This window comes from Clinocottus analis, unplaced genomic scaffold (genome assembly GCF_023055335.1).
Source record: "Clinocottus analis isolate CAN_PGR_092001 unplaced genomic scaffold, fCliAna1.0.p SCAF_3, whole genome shotgun sequence".
Lineage (NCBI taxonomy): Eukaryota > Metazoa > Chordata > Actinopteri > Perciformes > Cottidae > Clinocottus > Clinocottus analis.
The window spans coordinates 21,457,233-21,479,968 of NW_027176042.1; the positions used below are offsets into that span (position 1 = coordinate 21,457,233).

General features: G+C 46.2%; 1 protein-coding gene across 1 annotated transcript; it reads right to left on the reverse strand.

Moving 5' to 3' along the window:
- Nucleotides 1-1,932: 1,932 nt before the first annotated feature.
- Nucleotides 1,933-13,749, reverse strand: LOC137796166 (plasma membrane calcium-transporting ATPase 1-like). The gene is made up of 20 exons (XM_068593901.1): nt 13,622-13,749; nt 12,192-12,404; nt 10,796-10,993; nt 10,093-10,344; nt 9,774-9,899; nt 9,415-9,570; nt 7,020-7,163; nt 6,663-6,877; nt 6,200-6,442; nt 5,360-5,601; nt 5,035-5,263; nt 4,653-4,832; nt 4,416-4,503; nt 4,189-4,295; nt 3,885-4,076; nt 3,481-3,694; nt 3,122-3,333; nt 2,869-2,976; nt 2,591-2,779; nt 1,933-2,458 (listed from the first exon to the last, which is right to left on the reverse strand). The coding sequence occupies exons 2-20, from the start codon at nt 12,385-12,387 to the stop codon at nt 2,126-2,128; spliced, it is 3,624 nt and encodes a 1,207-aa protein (XP_068450002.1). The 5' UTR covers nt 12,388-12,404; nt 13,622-13,749; the 3' UTR covers nt 1,933-2,125.
- Nucleotides 13,750-22,736: the final 8,987 nt, after the last annotated feature.

The window sequence follows — 22,736 nt, forward strand, 5'->3', positions numbered from 1 at the left end:
AGGCTGGGTACCAGCAGCCCAAGGACCTACAAATTCAGGCCGATGGCTTTGGCATCCCACCTGATGAAGACCTGGACCACCTCACTGCATCACCAACCGTCCACAGTATGTGCAGATACAAGAGTGTGAGTCAGACCCTGCAGCACAAGGGCCCCACAGGGAACCGTTCTGGGTCCATTCCTCTTCTCTATTTACACCTCAGACTTTATACACAACTCTGCCAACTGCCACCTGCAAAAGATTCAGAGAACTCGACCAGAACTTTTTAGGACGGTGCCAGTGGGACCAGCTCCAGAAAAAACTCCAGCAAGACTAAAGAGCTGGTTTGTGGACTTGGGTCAGAGTACATTTTTCTAAAAAAAGAAGAAAAAATAGAAAGCTGTTGTAAGAATCGAGAACAGCGGACTCTTCCACACCAGAAGCTACACACACACACACACACACACATACAGAAACACACACACACACACACACACACACACACAGCGGATGAGGTTAAACACAGCTTACACAATAGGAGTGTTTTTGGGTCAGCTGTCCCTCAGTGTGGTGGACAGACGCTTCACTGACACAATAGCCTTTAATGACATCATATAATGGGTGCTTCAGGCACACTTTACAGCTTAGAGCCTTTTAACTGCTTAGACTAAGCTGCTTGTGGCACTGAAAAAGAGCAATATAGAGGAGGAAAGGCGAAGAAATGCTGCCGTCCTCTTCAGATGGCAGCCAGACATATAACAAAAGCCACACGCTTAACAGATTAAATGCTCCTAACATTTGTGATGCAGTGTAAACAAAGCTAAGTGGAGGATTTTCACTTTCTCTCTGAATCCCTCTCTTCCCCATTTCCTCTCCTCTGTTCACGCTCTTTTTGTTTGTACAATTACCCACTTGCACTACTTTGTCTCTCTCTAAATGCTCCGATCTGTAAGCAATGAGCCTGTGCTGGGGTTTTTAAATCACTGAGGGATTGTGGTTGTAAATGTCACTGAATCCCTTAATGGGGATTGTCCCGCTTTTGGGTTGTTTCAAATGACACACAACAGACAACCGGCGCTATCGTTCGGCTCCCAGTGTGCTGACGAGGCTTCGCTGTAAAGTGAGGAAGAGGAAAGTCAACACAGAAGTCATCTTTCATTTGGTGAAAGAGACAAAGTCTGCATTTTATTTCATTTAGTCGAGATTATTTACTCCACTTCTTGTTACAGCTTATATTAAATGAAGACTTGGAGGGTGGAGGTGACTGAGTGGAGGAAGAGGGTGGAGGTGACCAGGAGGTTTGATATTCCCACATTTTTGTGACTTCCACAAGTATAAAGCAGAACTCGTGGTTATTTCTTTCACAGTTTACAGCATAAACGATTGCTCTGAAGTTGGGAGGTGTTGATTCAACAAGAACAGCGGCACTGTTTTCTTGCTCCAACAATGTTCCAGTTAAAAACAAAAGATCTAGTTTGTGCCTTATCTTTAAACCAGAAGAATTATAGCAATAGCCTGTTAAATCTACAAAGACATAGCCGGGACATAGACGTCCGGGAGCTGCTGCCCAAAGAGTCTCAAGGAATAAAAACAAGAACAGGAACCTTAGAAGAAATGCAAATAGAGAGCGAGCAGAAAAGCGTCTGCAATGTAAGAAAGCAGGAAGAAACCTGAGGGAGAGTAACAGAGAAGGATCCCTCCATCGGCGTTTGGTTGGGTTGGGATTAGTACACGAGCTGCAGCATTCAGGACCAACTGGAGAGACACAAGAGACTCTTGAGTACAGTAGTGTACTTGGTCTGACCACACACACATACACACACACACACACACACACACACACACACACACACACACACACACACACACACACACACACACACACACACACACACACACACACACACACACACACACACACACACACACACACACACACACACACACACTAGCTTTTCTTTTTGTTGAGAAAACGTTTTATTCTGAAAAGAACATATAACGTTCGTCCGTGTGAACGACAAAACACGTTTCTGCTTCCTGGATTCTAAAAACCAGCAGGTTGAACCAATAAGAATAAATAAAAACGAAGAACTCTCGCCGTAAACTAACTCGGTGCCAACGGACCGCCGGAACAGGAAGTGGCGCTTCAGAGCGAGGTCTCCGGGCTGTGCGGGGGCCTACCCGGACAAGGAGGCAGCCGCTCCGAGTCGGTGGGGATCAGGCCAGGCAGCGGGACGGCGTGGTCCACGGAGTCGTTCCTCTGGTTGGACGGGCTGATGCTGCCGCTTCCGACGGAGTCCGTCTTAGTGGTAGTGTCGTCCTCGCACTCGTCCTCGTTGATGAGGGGGATGTGAAGCAGCGAGTGCTCCATGCAGAACTTGGGCTGGCCCATGAAGCCGTGGATGGAGCCGCGGGAAATGTGTGTCACCCGGCCTTCGTAGGGCGAGATGTTGTCTGTGAAGGTGGTCACCGCTCGGATCTGAGAGGCAGACGGGGAAACAAAACACACACAGTTTGCTCTCAGGAGGCTGAACGGACGCCTTCGGACGTCCGGACGGATCACAAACGAGCACTGAGGAGTCTGGAGCGGCGCAGCGGCGTGAGTCCTCACCTGGGCCGAGACGCGGCTGAGGCTGCGGCACCAGACATTAGGCCTCCTGTTCAGCCCGATCTGGGAGTGGTCGGTCTCAATCACGTCTTTTTTCTCCTTGAGCTTCTCCTCGGGGATCTTCATCTGCTGCCTGCCGTGACCCGCCGTGCTCGGGAATATTAGCCAGCTGGTGGGAACGCTGGACACCAGCTGAGAGGGAGGAGGACGCAAACATGACACCGCCCATGTGACCCCCAAACAGTCCTATTCCACCTGTCTACTCTCAGAACACGTCTCACCTGTCCCCACAGGAGGCTGCCGAAGCCCAGAAAGATGGACCACAGCCAGTGCTCCAGGTTTAGAGGAACGCAGCTAAATGGTTTCCCCCCAAACTGCACGATGATGATCTGCAGGGGGAGGAGGGGGGAAGAGAGAGAGAGAGAGAGAGAGAGAGAGAGAGAGAGAGAGAGAGAGAGAGAGAGAGAGAGAGAGTCACACAGGGAACCTCTTCACCGGACGACCTGACCGGTTGATGATGACGCTGCTCGCTACCTGTATGACAAAGATTCCCAGGAGGATGGAGCAGAACACGGGGTTCTTGAGCACGCCACTGAACACGTTCCTCTCGTCGTGGATCTTGCGGGCGTTGATCTCGTTGAAGATCTGCATCTGGACGAACGTGTTGAACACGATGGTGTAGTGCACGGAGGGCGGAGCGTGGAGGGGGGCGTGCCTGCCGCTGTCGATGTCCAGCAGCGTCTCACCTGTGAAAAGGGGGAGGAGTCGCAGACTGCTGAGCAGGCGTGTTTCCCCCCTCAGAACGTCCTTCATGCACACGTTAGCGAGGACGAAACGATGAATGAGTGAATCCAAACGAGATCGTTTCACGAAGCCGCGGTGCGTTCACTGACCGCAGAAGAGCAGCGTGAAGATCACGGCCAGCTGGTAGACGGAGTGTCCCAGGATGTTCTTCATCATCGTGCGGGAGATAAGCGGCTTCTCGCGGCCGTACGGGCTCCGGAGCAGCAGCGCCTCGGTCGGCGGCTCGGTGGCGAGAGCCAACGAGGCGAGAGTGTCCATGATGAGGTTGACCCACAGCATCTGCACCGCTTTGAGAGGAGAGTCCTGGCAACACGCAACACACACGCAACACACACGCACACACACACACACACACCGTGTCACGTTGACGGCGTGTGATCATCACACAAGCTTCAGACTCAACATGAGTGTTCTGGTCGACACCGTGTCATGTGTTGTACGTCATGAGGAAGAGGAGGAAGAGAGGCTCCTCGTGATTCACGTCTTCTCTCACCTGGGTGATGCACGCACCGGTGAAGGCCACGGTGACGGCGACCACGTTGACGGTGAGCTGGAACTGCAGGAACTTGGCGATGCTGTCGTAGACGTTCCTGCCCCACATCACGGCCTTCACGATGCTGCTGAAGTTGTCGTCCGTCAGGATGATGTCAGACGCCTCCTTCGCTACGTCCGTCCCCGCGATGCCCTGCAGGACGCGGCGTTAGCAGGTTAGCTTAGCTAAACCTGACTCTAGACCTGGCAGTGGGCCCAGGTTCGGGAGGGGCGTGGCCACAACAGAGGACGTTTGTTTTGGTTACCATGGCGAAGCCGACGTCCGCTTTCTTGAGGGCGGGGCCGTCGTTTGTTCCGTCTCCGGTTACCGCAACGACCTGCCTCTTCTCCAGCACGGTGCTGTCGATGATACCTGAGACGACGAAGACAGACACGTGATGAAGAGGAAGATGTCTCTGGACCTTCTGCTCTGTCTCGTGTGATCAGAGTTCTGGAGGAAAGATCACAACTAGATTGTGTGTGTGTGTGTCACCTTTGACCAGAGTGTGTTTGTCCGTTGGAGACGATCTGGCGAGGACTCTCAGATTTGGCCAAATCTTATCGATACGCTCCTGTTGTATCTGCAGAGAGAGAGAGAGAGAGAGAGAGAGAGAGAGAGTGAGAGAGTGAGAGAGTGAGAGAGTGAGAGAGAGAGAGAGGATTGTTTTAAACAGTCTCTCGGTCCAGTCTGTGTCTGTTTCATCAACAAAACTATCCGTGAGTGTCCGACCTCTCCGAGCTCGTCACGGATCTGCTTGTTGAACTCTTTTCCCTCCAGACACAGGAAGTCCTCTCCGGGCCGCAGGATGCCACATTTGATGCCGATGGCTCGGGCCGTGTTGATGTTGTCTCCGGTCACCATGCGGACGGTGATCCCGGCCTGCTGGCACTTCCTGATGGCTTCTGGAACCTGAAGACAACCACGCGGGAGGAAAAAGGATTCAACAGAACGTCTCTGCTCGAGCTCCAGAGAAAAGAGTCAGACTTCTTCCTCCGATTGAACAAACTGCAGGTTGTTGTGCTGTGAAAGCCTCGTGACAGTAAAGAGTCCTAACGTGAGGAGTGAGACGTGTTTGTCCTGCGATGGGCTTCGTGAACACGCTGCTAGTTACCTCGGGTCTCACGGGGTCCTCTATGCCGACCACGGCGATGCAGGTGAGATCGCTGAGCACGCTGGTCTCGTCCTCCCAGTCCGGCTCTTCGGTGAAGTCTTTGTAGGCGAGGCAGATGGTCCGGAGGCCGTCCAACGCCATTGGCATGATCACCTTCCTGATCATGCCGTTCTGTTGCCGAGGCTTGAAGGGTTTGGCGAGGCCGGTGGGCGACAGGATCTTACTGCACCTGGAAGCAGGGGGGCGGAGAAGGGGTTGGGGGGCGGGGGAGGAGTCAGTTGACAATCATGTAACCGGGGCGCAGCGAGGGGAGCGCTGAACATACTTCTTGAGCAGGATCTCAGAGGCGCCCTTGCTGTACATGCGGTAGCTGCCGTCGTTGTTCTTCAGCACGGTGCTCATGGACTTCCTGGTGGAGTTGAAGGTGTAGACCTTGAAGAGTTTCTCTTCGGGGAACTCGTTGCGGATGGTCTGGTAGTCTCGTTGCAGGTGGAGGGATAATCCTAGTAAGGCACATTCGGTCTTGTTCCCCACCTGGCGAGCCAGCCCGCCCTCCTTCTCCGGAGGCTGCAGGGAGCAGAGGATGTGACAGGAAGTCAATGTTTTCAGTGACTCGTCAGCTTCTGCACACGCTGCTCCTTCACTAGACTTCCCCACAGAGCGCCAGCTTCTGGGACTCGCTGTCACTGAACGTTTCATGCCTGCTGGTTCAGATTCCAGCGTGCTGACCGAACCCTTTCTGAGAAGACGCCTCGTCAGCGGTCGCCTGTGAGCCGCTTCACTAAAGATGGAGGTTATTTTCTCACAGCGAGTCATTTGAAAAACTTTAAGAGACCCGAGGAGGTGAAACTCTGCCGTACAGCACGAGAAAAAATAGAAGAGATGTTTTTTTTTGAAGCGATGGAGCCCTGAGATGTAGGAGCTGCTCCTGAGGGGCCGCGGGGTCCTGAACCCATGACTGGGATCCACTGTTATTAAAATGGATCCATAAATAATCCAGACTAATTAAAGGACGGGTCTAGTTGCTGGAGTCTCAGCAGAAGGAGCCTCTGCTGTCATGTATGTGCTCTGATCTGTGCAACTCAGATGAGTCCTGAGCTGCTCTCTCAGCCAAAATGCTTAACTCACAGAGCGTCCCGAGCGGACGGCTATTCTTAGAGCTCACCATAATCTTGGTGGTGTAGGCGCAGTTGACCCCGATGCCGTGGACCAGCAGGTCCAGGATCGTGGCGGGGATCTGGCCCGGCGCCGGCAGCTTCTTGTAGAAGTTTCCCGAGATGTGGGCCTGCACCACCGTCATGCGGTTCATGGTGAGCGTGCCCGTCTTGTCGGAGCAGATGGCCGTGGCGTTGCCCATCGTCTCGCAGGCGTCCAGGTGGCGGACCAGGTTGTGGTCAATCATCATTTTCTGGCGAAAGAGGAGTGTGGCGTTACTCGAGTCTGAGAGCTTTTCATCCTGAATTTACCAAAACTGTAGAGCCACACAGACGGCACCGAGCGCTAAGGAGAACATTAGAATTAGAAGGACAACACACGAGACATGCCACGACTCCCACTCATGTTTGAACTGTGACAAAGGAGCGTCATGTGACTGAAACGCAGCATCCAGGCTCCACGTGCTCACATACCTTGACTGAATAGGCCAGGGAGATGGTGACGGCCAGAGGAAGACCTTCAGGCACGGCCACCACCAGCACCGTCACACCGATGATGAAGAACTTGATCAGGAACTGCACGTAGATGGAAACACACTTGGAGGTAAACGGGATGCCCTGAATCCAGAAGGTGTCAATCAGGAAGCGAGCGATGAGGATGAGGACGGTCATCAAGGACATGAAGAGACCTGGAGGCATCGGCAGAGACGGACAGTTTAGTTCAGGGACCTGATCGGATACGAGGGATAGAATATGAATGATAGAAGCTGCATCTCCAGTTCGTTACTGGGACGCTCAAGTTTCCATCAGGAACGTCTCTTCTGTTTCTACCTGCTTTGCCGATCTGCACGGCCATTTTGTTCAGCTTCGCCTGGAGGACCGACTTCTCCCTCTTTTGTGTTTTCTTCTTCTTGTCTGCTTCTTCATCATCCTCGCAGAACGGGTGCACCTCGGTGGTTTGGCCCTCGTCTTCTTCTGCAGAAGAACGCAGTGTCAGCAGAACCATGACGCTTCTCTTCAGGGGAGAGAGGTGTTACGTTTGAGCCACTGGAACGCTTTCATGGACAAAGAGTCAACTTTCATTTACACAAACCTCACAGCTACTCAACAATAGAACCCACTGGATGAGTAAGTGAGGGAGGAAGGAAGCGCAGTGCAAACACTACATGAATAAAAAGATAAAGGTGAAGCTGGAAAGATATTCACAGATCAGGATCTCATGATTACTGAATGTATGCAAAGAGATCAACGGAGGAAGAGCTGATCGTGATGTATGACGCAATCTGCCTTCAACAGGATCAACGAGGAACCACCAACATTGTACCGTGGGAACAAGTTGAGGTTACAGCTCAGAACCCCGAAGAGGAAACCAGGAAGTGGAGTCCACATGAGCCGTACAGCAACACAACAGCAACCTCAGGTAACTGAAGCTGCCAAACACAGTAACTCACAGAACTGAAGCAGTGATGCGCTGCTGGCCATGCTTTGCTTTGTGAAAGAAAAACAGCCGCCAGAACACAATATGTTCGTCTGACGGACGCTTTTCTTTCACGGGTAAAAAGACGACCACATCAGTGTTTCCCCTACCATTATAATAGGGGGACGGGGCGCCCCCCCTGAAAAAAACCCCGCCCCCCTGTAATTTTCTCTATAGCGCCAGATCACAAAATTTAATTTACGGTTCTCTTTCCTGTAGAACAGACTTACACCTTTATCTGTTATTGAACAAACTAAACAGCCATATTTTATTGATCGGATGTACACACAGCTTGTCATTTATGTCTCTCCGTGGTTCCGCGAGTTCCGCCCAATGCGCACAGACGCTTTCGCGCATACAGGTGAGCACTGAGCACACGCACAGCAGCGGACAGAGAGCGTCAAAAAATATGTCGTGTGAAAAGTAGACAACTAAGTTATATCTGCGTTTTAAACGCTCCCAGGTTGAACATGGCATCAGTAGCTCTCCTGCAAAGAGCACCTAGAGCTGCTCTCTGAACAATGCTCTCTGAACTGAAAGTGAAACGAACCAAAGTGCTCGTGTCTGGTACCAAAAATGAGCTGCTGGCTTCACATATTACAAAAGTACACGGACATAAAACTAAGTCATTAATAAATACATAGAGAAATGCCTGTGCTGTCGGGTAAATGTTTAGTTACGCCGTTAACAGGCTAAACTTGCGCATGCGCGACCCGCCGATTATTGGCGTTTTGCCAAAAGTCAATCTTCAGAAGTCTCCGTCAGGTTTTTTTCTGCTGTTCCGTCTCTCGAAACAAAAAACAGATCTCAGATGAACATGGAGCATAAACTGAGAGCGGCCGTATCAAATCTACATCCCAGTTCATATTTGTAGCCCTATTTTCATTGTTGAAATATAGCTCACTTCAGCCACCAATACTGATACAACCTGATGGCTACATATCTGCACTCTGTTTTGTCAAAAAATATTAGCTCATTGTTTGCCACACTGAGCCATTTAGTAGTAACTAAATATTAGGTTTTTTTGCACGTTAGAAGGTTTTTTTCATTGTTCTAAGCGATTGCAATTTAAAAAGAAATTGGTCTGATGGAGCAACCTGATTTACTTGAAAGTTATTGTAATTTCCTTTATTCTGTCACTATGAAAGCCCAGAGAGTCACAAAATGATGTCATTTACAGAAAAAGTTTGAGAACCACTACATTAAGGGTCTACGTCGTCGTCGCCCCCCCTCCCGCAAGCTGTAAACCTAGGGGAAACACTGCACATTATGGAACAAAACATTAAAAAGGCAAACTAAACATGAATATTATAACCTTTCCCTGGGTAGTAATACTTTGGTACCACAGAGACGCAGTTGTTCTGCGCCTTCGCTTGACGTCGTGGTTCACGCCTGTGAGACGGAGCTGTGACATCAGCAGAGATTACAACATGAGCGTGTCCGTCGTGTGAGTGAAAACACACCTGATACTCTTCATCCAGCTGTTCATTCACTCAATCATTGAAGCAGTGGTCGTTGCAGACGCTTGACGAAGTGGACCTTTCTTCTAGTGTTTACTTTCTCAATATTTTCCTGGACTTATTGCTGTATATATCCTGTACATATACACAGGCTTATCTGTTCTTATTTAGAATCTGACATGTATCTGCTCTGAAGTTCCTCTAACAAGTGAAACATCAACTCCACAGCTTGAGGTAACCTGATGAACGGAGGCAGCGTCCTGTTGGAATCCTTTCTTCCTGAACTTACTGTTCTTGTCCAGCTCCTCTTTCTCTTCTATCTTTGCTTTCTCAGCATCCTCATCAGCATCACCGCTAGCCAGCAGTTTGAGGATGATTCCAGACTGAGAGTTCTCGCCGACGGCGACGACCAACATCTTGCCAGAGCCCTCCATCACATGGGTACCTGAGAAAGAGAGAGGGGGGAGACACTATTTTTATACTGTAGCTTAATTATATTATATACCTATATTATATTGTAGCTTTATTATAAGAGCTGAGGTAAATTCCAAAATTTGATTTGTGACTAATATTGACTTTAAAGTTGACTTGGAATAATAATCCTGAAAGTTTTTTTTGGTCGTGTGAATAGAGAGCAGAGTAAAGCACCTGACAGCAATATGGGATCTTTGTCGACGCTCTTCTTCACCAAGTCTGACTCTCCGGTCATAGGGCTCTCGTCCAATTTCAAGTCATTGCTCTGGATGAGGACTCCATCAGCGGGGATGAGGTCGCCTGGAACACACACAAGTACACGGTGACTGCAGCTCACACACATCAAGTCATACTGCATCATCACGACATCGACAGGACGAGTCTTCAAAAGCCATTTTAATGAAACAATGTCAACTTCCTGTCCTGAAAGAAACTGAGGGTTTACATTCTAACCACCAGCTCTACTAAAGCCAAGAGCTTTTTGTCTCCTCACCGTATTTGACGTGTGCGATGTCTCCACCTACGATCTCGGTGACTAATAATTGGATGACTTGAGCCCCTCGGACAACGCTAAACTTCTTTTCCTGCTTGATTCGGGTCTGGAGGCCGCGGAACTGCTTCTCCTTGCTCCAGTCGTTGAAGGCCGTCACCAGGACCACGCAGACCACGGACAGCAGGATGGCGATGGATTCGATCCAGCCGGCGTCCGACTCCGACCCTGCGCCGCTGGCCGCTTTGCCGCAGTCTGAACAGAGACAACGCTACAGGTCAACTCTCGATACGTTTCCCCCGGCTGCTTCACCAGAGACCGGATGTAAGACATCGAAGTAGAACGCCTGGAGTTCTGCACTCGGCCATCAGGTACAGGAACAAAAGGTGTTGGCATGTGTTTACATGCAAGCTAAATGTTTACATGCATGTAAAAACGAGTCATGTCTCAACAAGTATTGCACTGCCCTGCTTCTCCCTCGTGTTTTTTTAACCACCGCTGTTGTGCCATTCCAGCACTTTGCATTGTGGAATAGATTAGGCGAGGTACTGTTTAATAGAATAATGGGTTCATGTGGATGTCTAAAGTATCTGCTGTAAAATGGGACTTTCTTGGCAGAATGTGTGTGTGTGTGTACTTCACACAGTCTCATGATAACAAATATGGAAATATATGTTTGTGACAGTTTAAAAACATATGAACTCACTTCTTCTCTCTATGTTGGGCGAGCTGTAGAAAGAGAGGGCGAGTGAGATGACGGCTGCAACCATCAGGATCATGAGCGTGATGTCCTGCAGGGCTTCCCAAACCAACTTCAAAAAGGTTTTGGGTTTTTGGGGAGGGATTACGTTCTGTCCAAAGATCAGCTTTCTCTGCTCTAAGTCCTCAGAGTTTCCATCTAAACCTGCAACAGGAGACACGGAGACGACATCAGAGACTCGTTCTTGTTTACACTGTCACAAATGCTCCTCTTAACACCAGCGAGGACAAAAGTGACACACACGGCTTTCCTGTGATGTGGTGGACATCTCTCACATACACGCTTGGGTTTTTATACACAGTAACAAAGTGTAAACGTTTTAAATGACAAATGTGATGACTTTTGTAGTTCCAGTGAAATAAAGAGAACATGTTCCCAGTTTATATCCTTTGTCATTGTGTTAATTGTTCATTTATCCGTTTTAATTTTCCCTTTTCTTAAACTCCTCTCTCTTTCCGTTCATCTCTCCCTCGTCCTGCTAATCCAGTAACAGAAAAGGGGAGGAGTTAATGTAAATCTGGTGTAAATCTACGCACCGCTCAACGTTACGTTTACTTGTGAGATACGTCACAACGCTCACGCTGAAGACGCTCCAACTGCCGCTTAAATCACAGCATACGCTGTTGCTGAGTTTGATTGGAGTTGGTGGTTTTCAGCATCACAGCAAAGCAAAGGATCATGGGAGCGATGATAGAAAAAACCCTGTATTTTCTAATTATTAAATGTATGAAAGGACACTAAATGAACTCTGTCAGCGGACGACTCAGAATGATTCAGCTCTTTAAACCTGATGAGCGGTTTTACTTTTGATCTTCCTTAAAGCAAAACCTCATGAAAAATCTGTTAAAATGTATTTCAATGTATTTCAAAAGACCTTTTTAACCTTTACAATCAAATCTTAAGCCGCTTCACACCACTGAAACTGCCTCAGAAACAACCAGACTAACAGAACGTGGTCCTCGCTGTTGTGAATCCTCCGTTTGGGACGTTTCCCCTCATTTAAGAACAGGATTCACAGACTGGAATGCGTTGCGTTGGTCTCACTGTCCTGCAGTTTCAGAGGGAGCAGTAGCATCAACAGAGCCGAAGGACACGGCTGACTTTGACCATCGACGGTGCCTAAAGTCAGACTGAACCTTACATGTGTGAAAGCCGGGGGCAGGATATGTGGGTCATCGGTGAAAGGCCTTTAACATCGTTAAACAGCAGAGTAACAAACATTCAGAGCGGAGCGTCGCAATGCCGGAGGTTGAACTTAAGTCAAACTTTGCGTTCACGTTTGTGGTGCTGAGACGCACGAGCCGAAGCTTCACCCGGAGGCTGAGTGTCTCCGCACGCTTACCTTCGACAGGTGATGTTCTCAGTCTGGCACAGAGCCCGCTCACGTCTCCGTAACTTTCTTTAATCTTGTTGACCGAGTCCATTCCTCTCAGTTCCATGAGCGCGCGCAGCTCCTGCGGCGTGCAGCCAAACTTGGCGTCGTGGTTGGCCTTGGTGCGCCAGCTGTGCTTGGGCCCCCGGAAAGTGTTGTTGGCCATCCTGGTTGTTGGCCTTCCTGAAAAAACACAGACTCAGTGGTCAGGAGCAGAGCTGGCCTTACAAGGACTCTGTGACTGGAGGGAGAGAGAAGGACGCTGTCATTGTTGAGCTCTGGGAGACCATGGCGACGTCTCTTAATACAAAGGTCACCAAGGTCATGTCTCAATCACCAAGGTCATGTCTTTGGCATCGTTTCAGGACTGTTCTCATGTGTTTCTGTTGATATAACGGGTTGTGAGCACGTTTTTATTGACACACGCTTGTCAATAATCTTCTTTAGCTTTTTCGCCGTGCGAAAATCAATGTCTTTCACTTGTGCAAAAGTAACTGGATGGAAACTTGGGGAAAAAGCCATGAACATGGCAACTCCGTTGGGCGATGTCTGCCTTTACTCTGTGATTCATTTCAAGGTAAAATAGAACACTGGCTACATGGGAACAGCTCTCAGCACGGCAGCCAAACAGTCACTGCTGGTCCCCTGAATGAGCGCTGGAAGCAGCTTCATCCAGACACTGGAGCCAGAGACAGCTGTGTGCGACTACGGATTGTAGTATGAACCCAGACACAGGGCGCTTAATGTTCCGACATTTGTTTTATTGGTGGTATTTACACAACAAGCATAACGCAGAAATAGTTGGTAATGTCTCATGGTCGATAGCGGAAATGAAAACTGTTTTACAGGAACGTGACCTATGTGATGATGGTGACTTGGGGTAACGGGACTCAAGCCGCGTCGGCTTTCCGCCGCAACTGGTTGCAAAAAAGCAAAAAAACAGTTAACCACATAACGTGTCGAGCGAGTAAAATCAGCGAAACAAGCGTTACGCTTCTGGTGTACATTCGCCATAAGCCTGCACTTTCTTGTGTGTAAAAACTTGTCTCCAGTACGCAAAATCTATTGCCTCCCACTAGCAGCAGGCTAACTAGGTGGACCCCAAGATGGCGCGATTGAGATGATGACGTCACGTGAATACGCTCTATACCTTCAGTTGAGTCAATGTGTCTCACTATATATTTATATTTCAAATTCTGTGTAAAACAACACTTGGCGAAGATAATGATTTAACGTTCGCTAGCTTTAGCACACAGAGTTCTTTGACTCCAGGTGGTGCTGCGGAATTAGCAGCCTGATCCCAGCTGACTAACGTAGTTCCCTCAAACGACCCTTGATACTTAAAAGATAAAATGCTGAACTATTAAAATAAATACTGTGAAAGTTAAGTTTTTACTTACTGTTATTTGGCTTAAATGCACAGGTGTCTTGAGTTAAATTGGTCTCGCGCTCGCAATTTTAAAATTTAACGGCTCGTAATTTCAAAATGTAACGGTTTCCTGTCAAATTGACCTCTTGGGGCCCCGTGGCAACAAAATACGTCATTACGTAAGCACGTAAGCTCAAAACGTCAGGAAACCAAAAGACTTGTTTAATTCATTATTACTCCGGATGTATTTGAGTATTGAAGACAGAAGCAGCAATTACATAGGTATGTGTAGTTTATTCAAACACAATTGTATATTTATTTTTTGCTAAGAACACCTTTTTTTAAACCATATATCATTTATGATGCGTTCGTGTGTATTCAGGTCATGACTCTGAGGGCGACATGCTGGACACTGAGAACAAACGCCTGGCTGAGAACCTGGCCGCCAAAGTCTCCAGAATCAGATTGAAGTCGGTAAATCCCCACCAACTAACTCACCATTTCACGAGTGCGCCATCTACACAGCTCCATGCTCAACAGCAATATTGCAGTGAAGGCGCAATTTGGGTGCAGAAGCTCTCCATTTGGGCGCTGCGTTTTGCTTAACGCATAATGTGTCTTGTCTCTGAATCCGACAGCTGGCGTACGACATCGAGTATCTGGACGGTATGGTGAGTACACCTGGCCTGGAGAGCAATATTTTATTGATTGATTTCTAAATATTACTTCTGATTGGCTCCTTCAACAACGTGTCCCATGCTTCTGTGCCACCGGTACACTCTCCTAAAGGCTCATGGGAGATGTAGTTGCAATTTGTAAGGTGACCTCTGGGCCTTCCTAGACCAAGGAGTGAGATAAAATAAGGTGTAATAATAATATTGGCTTGTCTGAAATGGAGGCCAACGTCACAATCTTTCCTTTCTCTTATCCTTTTCTCATCAGGACTCCAACTTCCTGAGTGCAACGGGCCTGATGAGCGGCAGCGTGAAGCGACTGGGGTGCAGAGAAACACCAATTACTGATCATTATCACCATTTATTTGAAGCCAGGGCTTTGTATTGCAACAAAAGGTCAGAAATGAGCAGAGAAAAAGGCTGCATGTGTTTGAGTGTTCATGGTCCGTGTGTGTGTTAATATATTTACCACTGAATGAAATAGTTAGAAGCTAAAATACATACTCAAACCCAATGAACCCTTATTTTGTAATTTGTGTCTGTAAACCAACTAAATTCTGCACACAGCAGACACAAGCTCTTAAAGGACAATTAGATCTCGGGTTACGGTTCGTTACACCTTGATTACACACAGGTGACATTCATTTAACTAATTATGTGACCTCTAAAAACAATCGGCCACAAAAAAAATGGATTCAGGTGTTTTAATGCAAAAGGTGTAAACGTCCTTCAACGTCCATTGTGCTTCATTGCTAAATAACTGTAAAGGTTCAAGTGGTTTGAATACCGTCTGCAGAAAGGAAAAAAACAGAGTAAAGTGTTTTGTATTTGTACTTAATTTACAGCCATTTGTAACTTTAGTTCAGTTTTTTTTTAAATATATTTCTGTTTTAGTGATATAAAAAGTCCTTCAACGTTCATTGTGCTTCATTGCTAAATAACTGTAAAGGTTCAAGTGGTTTGAATACCGTCTGCAGAAAGGAAATCAGGCTGAGATTAATTAAAAGTTTCAATCATTTTTTGCCTGTAATTCTGTCTTTGTGAGGACCAGATAAAATGTATTTTAGCCTTGTCCTCATATTCTACACAGGGCTGATCATTTGACACTAAACCTAAAAGAGCTGAGGTTTGGGGATAGTTTAGGGCACAATGTCAAAAATTGATTTCTAGGAAAAACATTTTTGTATGAACAGTTAATCTGTTCTCCCCTCCCTCTCCCACTACTCATAATTAGCTCACTGCATAAGAGCAGAGCTCATTTTGATTTCCTAACCACAGTTTCACCTAATGGCCTTTGTATTGATCGCTGTGTGATTGGCCTGAGCAACATTGAGCAGCTTGATAAGAAGTTTAAATTGCTCATTAGATGAAATCTGGAAGCAAGCTAATCACACGTTAGGTAACAAACACAACAGGATACTAACCACTGCTGTTCGGAAAAAAAAGAAGCAGGGGAGAACGTAATTAGAAAACAACTGCTATTCATTTTGAAATGGAAGAAAAATGGACACCCACACTGAGAAAAAGATTGTAGGCTTGATATATATATATATATATATATATATATATATATATATATATATATATATATATATATATATATATATATTTTACATGTGTATATATATATATATATTTTACATGTATATATGTTTTCAATCATCACACTGCATTTACGTCAGTTCTAATTGCAGACTCTCCTCCACTTCTGCATCCACCAGGAAGTCGAGACATCCTTCTCATTGACAGAAAGATCATGAGATGTGATGACAGACATGTCTTACCCCATTTTAGCAGAAAGGTTGACTTGTGGAAAAAGCGGCTCTGATTTCCAACAGCGTGGGGAAGAGCGCGGCGTTGAAGTTGTGTCGTTGTGTCTCAAAGCTTCACACAGCATGCTTTCATGTGCGATGACACCACAAACGATCGTTCCCCGTCTGACCCTCATGAGCATGTTTGGTTGACAAAGCGAACGTCATTTTTCATTTCAACAGACCCAAAAGTTTGCTTTTTCAATTAATTGCGGTCCTATTAGGACGGTCTACCCGAAAGGTACAGCTGCAGATTAAAAAATCATTTTGAGCTTCAAGACAACAGAAACGGAGTGGTCCCATATGAGAGATTGGCGTTGGTAATGTTTTGTACACTAACTGTTATTCTCCAGTGAGTGTGTAAGGGTTGCTTGTGTTTTCTCTGAAAATCTCATCTCCTGTGAATCAATACTCTATTTAGCAGCAGCTCACAACACTGGAGCAGAGTACGCGGTGGCTGTACTCCTCTTTTCCTTCCATTCAGCTCGATACTTCCTTCTCTCTTTTTCCTTTTTCCTTTTTTATTATTTCCTCCTCTTCTCCTCTAATTGGTCGTTTTTCACATTGTTTCTTAGCTTCTTCGCTCTGCTTGGCAGCTTCAGCGGTTTCATTTCCCCTTTTAGTTCCACCTCTCCTCCGTTCCTTCTTTTTAACCACACCGGCTCCTTTTCGCTCCTTTAATTATATTCTTCTTTTAATCACCCCTTGTGACATTTATTCGTACTTTCTTTTGTAGCTTTGATTCCTCTCCTCTAGTCACTTCCCATTTTTCTCGTTACCGTCCTCTCACAAATCTCTCTGTAGCCCCTCCTCCCTCTCTCTTTACCTCCTTTTATTTCCTTTCATTTCACTTTTCTTTCCACCTTTCCTCTCTCATCCTTACATCCTCTCCTCTTCCTCCTCTCCTAAAACCAATTTCCCAATAGGTCATGCAGAGTACTGTGTGTGTGTGTGTGTGTGTGTGTGTGTGTGTGTGTGTGTGTGTGTGTGTGTGTGTGTGTGTGTTTATGGGAGTCAAGCTGCAGCTGTATTAAGGACTCCGCCTTTTCCTCACGTGAGACGAGACAATTTATGCATTGCTCAGGGCGAGAAGAGCAAAATGGCAACATCACATTTTGCCAATAATTAAATTAGCTTGTAATTGACATTTGAAGTGCTTCACATTTAAATTAGATGGCCTGGCTTTGTATGGAAGTCACAGCGACAGAAGATTTAGTTCAATCTGAGCAAAGCGGCGAAGAAAAAAAAAAGAAGGCGGACCGTGAAAAAGAAAGGACGTACTATAAGAGAGAATCAGTCAGGAATGAGGTCTATGAGACAGAAACAGCTGGCCAGAGACGAAAGAGAGACAATTCAGAGTAAATAAAAGAAAGAAAAAAGATGAAGGGAGATAGCGTTCAAAAGATGAACTTGGAGAAGTCTGAAGTAAAGATCATCTGTCCTCTGGCTCGTTCCTCCCAATCAAATCCCAAAGTCTCTGGTTCAGCCGCTGGAGGAAGTGGAGACGCGACCATCAACGCATCACGTTTCTCTCCCTGCAGCTAAGACCACGTTGTGTAAATGGAAATCCAATGCCGCTTGTCAAGTAACGCTAAATTTCCTCTCGCGCTTTGACTACGAGTGACAGGAGGCTTGTCGATATCCTCAGGCCGCGACTTTTATCAAGCACGACAAGTTTGGGGCAGATTGAAGGAACTCCATGGGAGTTACAAGAGCTTGTGAAGCGAGTTGCATGAGTAATGAGCATCTTAAGCCATCAAACAAGGATTAATATACATCATAGTAATAAACATGTCTTTTTCCATCACCAGTAAGTGGCGCTATGACAACCCACACAATTCTTCATGTGAAAGTACTCGGGAATGGACTGGCATCATGCATGAGACATTTTGGGCAGATTGCATGATTATCCAGGAGTTACACCACTAAAAGTGAGATTTTAATACCTTTTCAGCACAAGAGTCTTGAGATCATTCTTTAATAGAATTAAAGTCGATCACATACATTTTGTAGGAGGAGTTTGTAAAAGTACAAACACTACAGTATAAATAATAGCATAGCATATAGCTTCAGACCGTATAGTGTTGTGTAACCTCCTCGTAATTGTAAATGTGTGAAGATGTGTGAGTCTGGTTGTGTTTGCGGTTCACGTCGGTGCGTATGTGCACAGGCGGGTCTCCGTATCTGTACGTGGGAGTTATTTCAGTTCAAATGTAAATGGGTGCCTATGGGTTTTCATTTGTTTTCGGTGTGTGCGTGTCTCTTTGTGTTTGTGTACGTGTGTTTGTGTGCGTGCATGCATGTGTGGGCACACACTTTGCCCGAGCATCTGTTGCTCGCAGTCGGACGGAAAAACAATTGGAAACCCTTCTCTGGCTGATAGATCCACCTAATCAACAGTTACAAAGTGAGCAGTGTTTCTGAATAACAATGTGTTCGCAACACAGCTCGTTACCATATAGATAAGACAGACACAACACCTACATCCTGGCACTTGTGTTCGCCATTAGAACCCAATCAGGGCCCCAGATCTGCTCGCCAAGAGCCTCTTCAGATGAGCATCAACTGACAACTGTATTTAAGAAGCGAGTAGTTTAATCCAACGGTGAACAACGCTGAAGCAGTCATCACACAGTGTGGTATATGTACTGTACGGTGGCTGAAAAGGACCATTTCAATCTACCCTAACCATATGTTATACTCTAACCCTGACCCTTAACGTGGGCTCTTCCTGTGTCATGTCCGACCTCACCGCCGTCCCTAAAATGAACAAGAAAACAGCCGTACCGCGAACAAATGAGGCCCCGTTTACACGAGGGGAAAACGCATATATATATATATATATATATATTCATGCGGTTTGGCCTTTCATTTACACGAAAGCGGAGATTTTATCACGAAAAAATGATCATCTCCAAAAACTCCGGCCAAAGCGGAGATCTATGAAAACTCTGTTTGCGTGTGCATTCGGTCAAACAGAGTTTTAGGTCCTGAAACGTCACCGTACGAGACTTAAAAATGCATCGCGTCACATTTGAGCGTCCTCTGTTCACAGTTTGTTACTGATCACGGCGCTCGGTGGCGTATTCCTGCGGTTTCATGTAAGCAGAAGCTTTTTGGAAAACGATCATGTATTTTTGAAAACGGAGGGGCAGAAATGTCCGTTTCCGTAAATACCCGGCTACGTGTAAATGTGGCCTAAGATTCACACGTGTGAGATGCTGCAGACAAAAAGGGGGTGGAACCTGAACTGGAACTGCAGTATTCGGCCAGCAGGATTCAAATCCTTAGAAATACTTGTCAGGTACACAGCCTGCTGTCCTACAGGGAGGCTCGGCGGGCTTTTTCTGTCTGTCTTATTGTTCCATTACCAGGAGCCACAGGGAGCCCCAGCCAGCAGAGAGGTCACGGCGGTGTCACCCCATGTGTGTGTGTGTGTGTGTAAAACACAAGGGCTGTATGGAGGAGCATTGGAAGTGTGTGTGACATGCCGCCAAGCGACAGGCCAATGAAAACAGCAGATCGCTGCTCTCGCCTCTCCTTTTCACTCCTGGCCCTTACGAAGCGCGATCTCCCGGCATCAGTGTTTTCTCCCCCGGCCAGGAGCTCGATTACAGCAACCTTCACGTCGTCAGAGAGCATCGGAGGGAAAATGATCTCTCTTTGGGGAACAAAATCATATCTCTATTTTGTACAATAACACTGCAAGGAAGCGAGAGGGGAAATTCAACCCCTCTATTCCATACTTTTATTTTTATTTCAAGTTGAAATGTATGTATTTGTACCTGCTCTCCTGCGGATCTCTACCTCTCTCGGTCTTTAGGTCCTGAGTCTGGACAAATTGCTCATTCTTCCTGCCTCTCTTTCTTTTTTCTAAATGTCTTTATGTATCCTAACATATGAATATCTCTCTCTCTCTCTCTCTCTCTCTCTCTCTCTCTCTCTCTCTCTCTCTCTCTCTCTCTCTCTCTCTCTCTCACCTTTGACTATCACATGAGAACAGAAACAACTCCCCCAAAAATCCCTTAAGGGGAGAAAAAAGGAAGAAGGGAAGCATGTGGAACAGAAGTCGTAGCATGTGGAACATAAGTCATAGCATGTGGAACATAAGTCATAGCATGTGGAACATAAATCATAGCATGTGGAACATAAGTCATAGCATGTGGAACATAAATCATAGCATGTGGAACATAAGTCGTAGCATGTGGAACATAAGTCATAGCATGTGGAACATAAGTCGTAGCATGTGGAACATAAATCATAGCATGTGGAACATAAGTCGTAGCATGTGGAAAATAAGTCGTAGCATGTGGAACAGAAGTCGTAGCATGTGGAACATAAGTCATAGCATGTGGAACAGAAGTCGTAGCATGTGGAACAGAAGTCATAGCATGTGGAACAGAAGTCGTAGCATGTGGAACATAAGTCGTAGCATGTGGAACAGAAGTTGTAGCATGTGGAACAGAAGTCATAGCATGTGGAACAGAAGTTGTAGCATGTGCAAGTCAATGGAAGTCAGAGTATCATCTGTCGAGGAAATGTTCGCCCAACACAAGCGAACAAAAGATATTAAGAGTCATTGTTGTGACCAACTACGACTTAAAGGCCATAAATCCAAAGCAAAGTTAAAGCAGAATGTTTTCCTGATGTTGAACGCTTTATATAAAGATGTCGGCCTGATTATCGACCCAGAGAATCGTTTACATTCCTTAAAATGCAATAACAAAAATGCACTAAAGAAATGTGTTGCTGTTATGTTTGCTTAGTTTTTGTTGTATTACAAAATGTGCTACAACTGAATTGTGTTGTATTATAGTGACAATAAATGGTCCTTGAATCTGTGGCTCTAATAAAACACAACTCAACAGAATAAATGCACAAAAGTTGGCCTAATCAGATTTTAATAAGATGCAACACGAGGAGCCTATTACATGTTTATGTTCGGAGTGGTAAAATAATAAATATACACAGCCTCGTTAATGGCATTTCAATCAGAGCAAATACAACTCTTTACCAACTCACTTCTGAAAAGGAATGAAAATAAAGAGGAAACCAATGGAGAGAAGAAAAGACCACATAAAACATTGACTTTATGTGTGTGTGTGTGTGTGTGTCTGTGTGTGTGTGTGCGTGTGTTTTATATATGTTGGTCTGTGCCTTTAGGTGTGTACATGACTTCTGTTACCTGTGAGTGAGTCAATGCATGCTTCATGCAGACATTTGTGTGTGTGTGTGTGTGAGAGAGTTTTGTATTCTTTGAGCATACCTTTTTGGATGTGTGCGTGTGTGTGTGTGTGTGTGTGTGTGTGTGTGTGTGTGTGTGTGTGTGTGTGCATCATCTCAGCCCAAAGCCGAGCTGACAGACAGCTTCCCTCGGAGGAGCCCCTCAGTGCTGCTGATTGATCGCCATAATGCCGAGGTACAGGCGCTGTCCTTGGTGCTGATGCTAATGGCGGCCGCATGCATATGGATGAGCTCCTTAGGAATCAACCAGCTAAATAAAGGATGAGGCTGTTGGCTCAGAGTTGCGTTCATCGCTCTGATTGATTGGAAAGAGAAAAAACTCTGCCTCTAACGACCTGTGTGCTTCTGTGTTGCTGCTCGGGGATCACAATGGTGACTGAAAGGAGGTCTCAAGACTGTTACTGCCTACGGAAAAAGACCTTTACTCTTCAGCATAGTTGTATGAGTTGTTTCTCATCAGGAACACGCTTGCTTCTGGAGGCTTTTGTCTTCCAGTAGAATATAATCGAACATTTTATATATTCAAAATGAAGAAAAAAACTACAAGGTCCAATGCATTGTTTGGTCCATAGTAACCGCGTGTTGTTGTGTGCTAAAGGGATATCGACAACAACAAGGCCACACACACAACAACACCACTCGTCAGCTGTTGTATCAAACCAGTGAGCGGTGCATCCAGAGAGTTCAAGAGATAACAGATGCCTGCAAAGCTTAAACAAGGATTTTTGAAGCTGCTTTCACTGCTTTATTCAGTGTGTGAGCAGGAACCAAACATCACTCTGACGCCTTCAACTTCCTGAGCTGTGGCAGAAAGAGTGATCCTTGGTGGGTTTTCTATCAGCATACCAGCATTAAGAGTCCATGTGGAAGAAGAAGAGCTGGACGAGCCTCAGCAACCTGATCATCCAGAACTGCGAGCTCACCTGTGTTTCTGCATTGTCAACACTGACCTCTGATCTAGGAGGCGGTGACATCACTACAAGAGACTCGTCAGTCAGTGATACAGGAGAGGAGACCGGACACAACCTTGTGGAGCATCAATATTCATGACTCCTAAAACCTGTTGTTGACTTTGACTACTTGACCTATTGGTTGAAAAAGAAGAGATCAATCAGCGTCCAGGAGATGTATTACCGTCCAGGTCACTCACTTCTGCTTAGGGAAGAGTTTGTAAAAGAAAAGACAAAGCCTCATGCAGCACGCACAAGCAAAAATAAGCCATATGCATTTACTAAAACAAAGACAACACTCAGATTAATGTATAACATGTCAATTAAAGGAGAAGTCTGTAAAGAGAGAGATGCTCCTGTTCAACATTTTGGTCCCTTTAATTCATGTCAACCACATTTCAAACAACTAAACAACCAAAGCAATGGCATCACCGGATCTAAACAACACTTTAATAGACAGATAATCT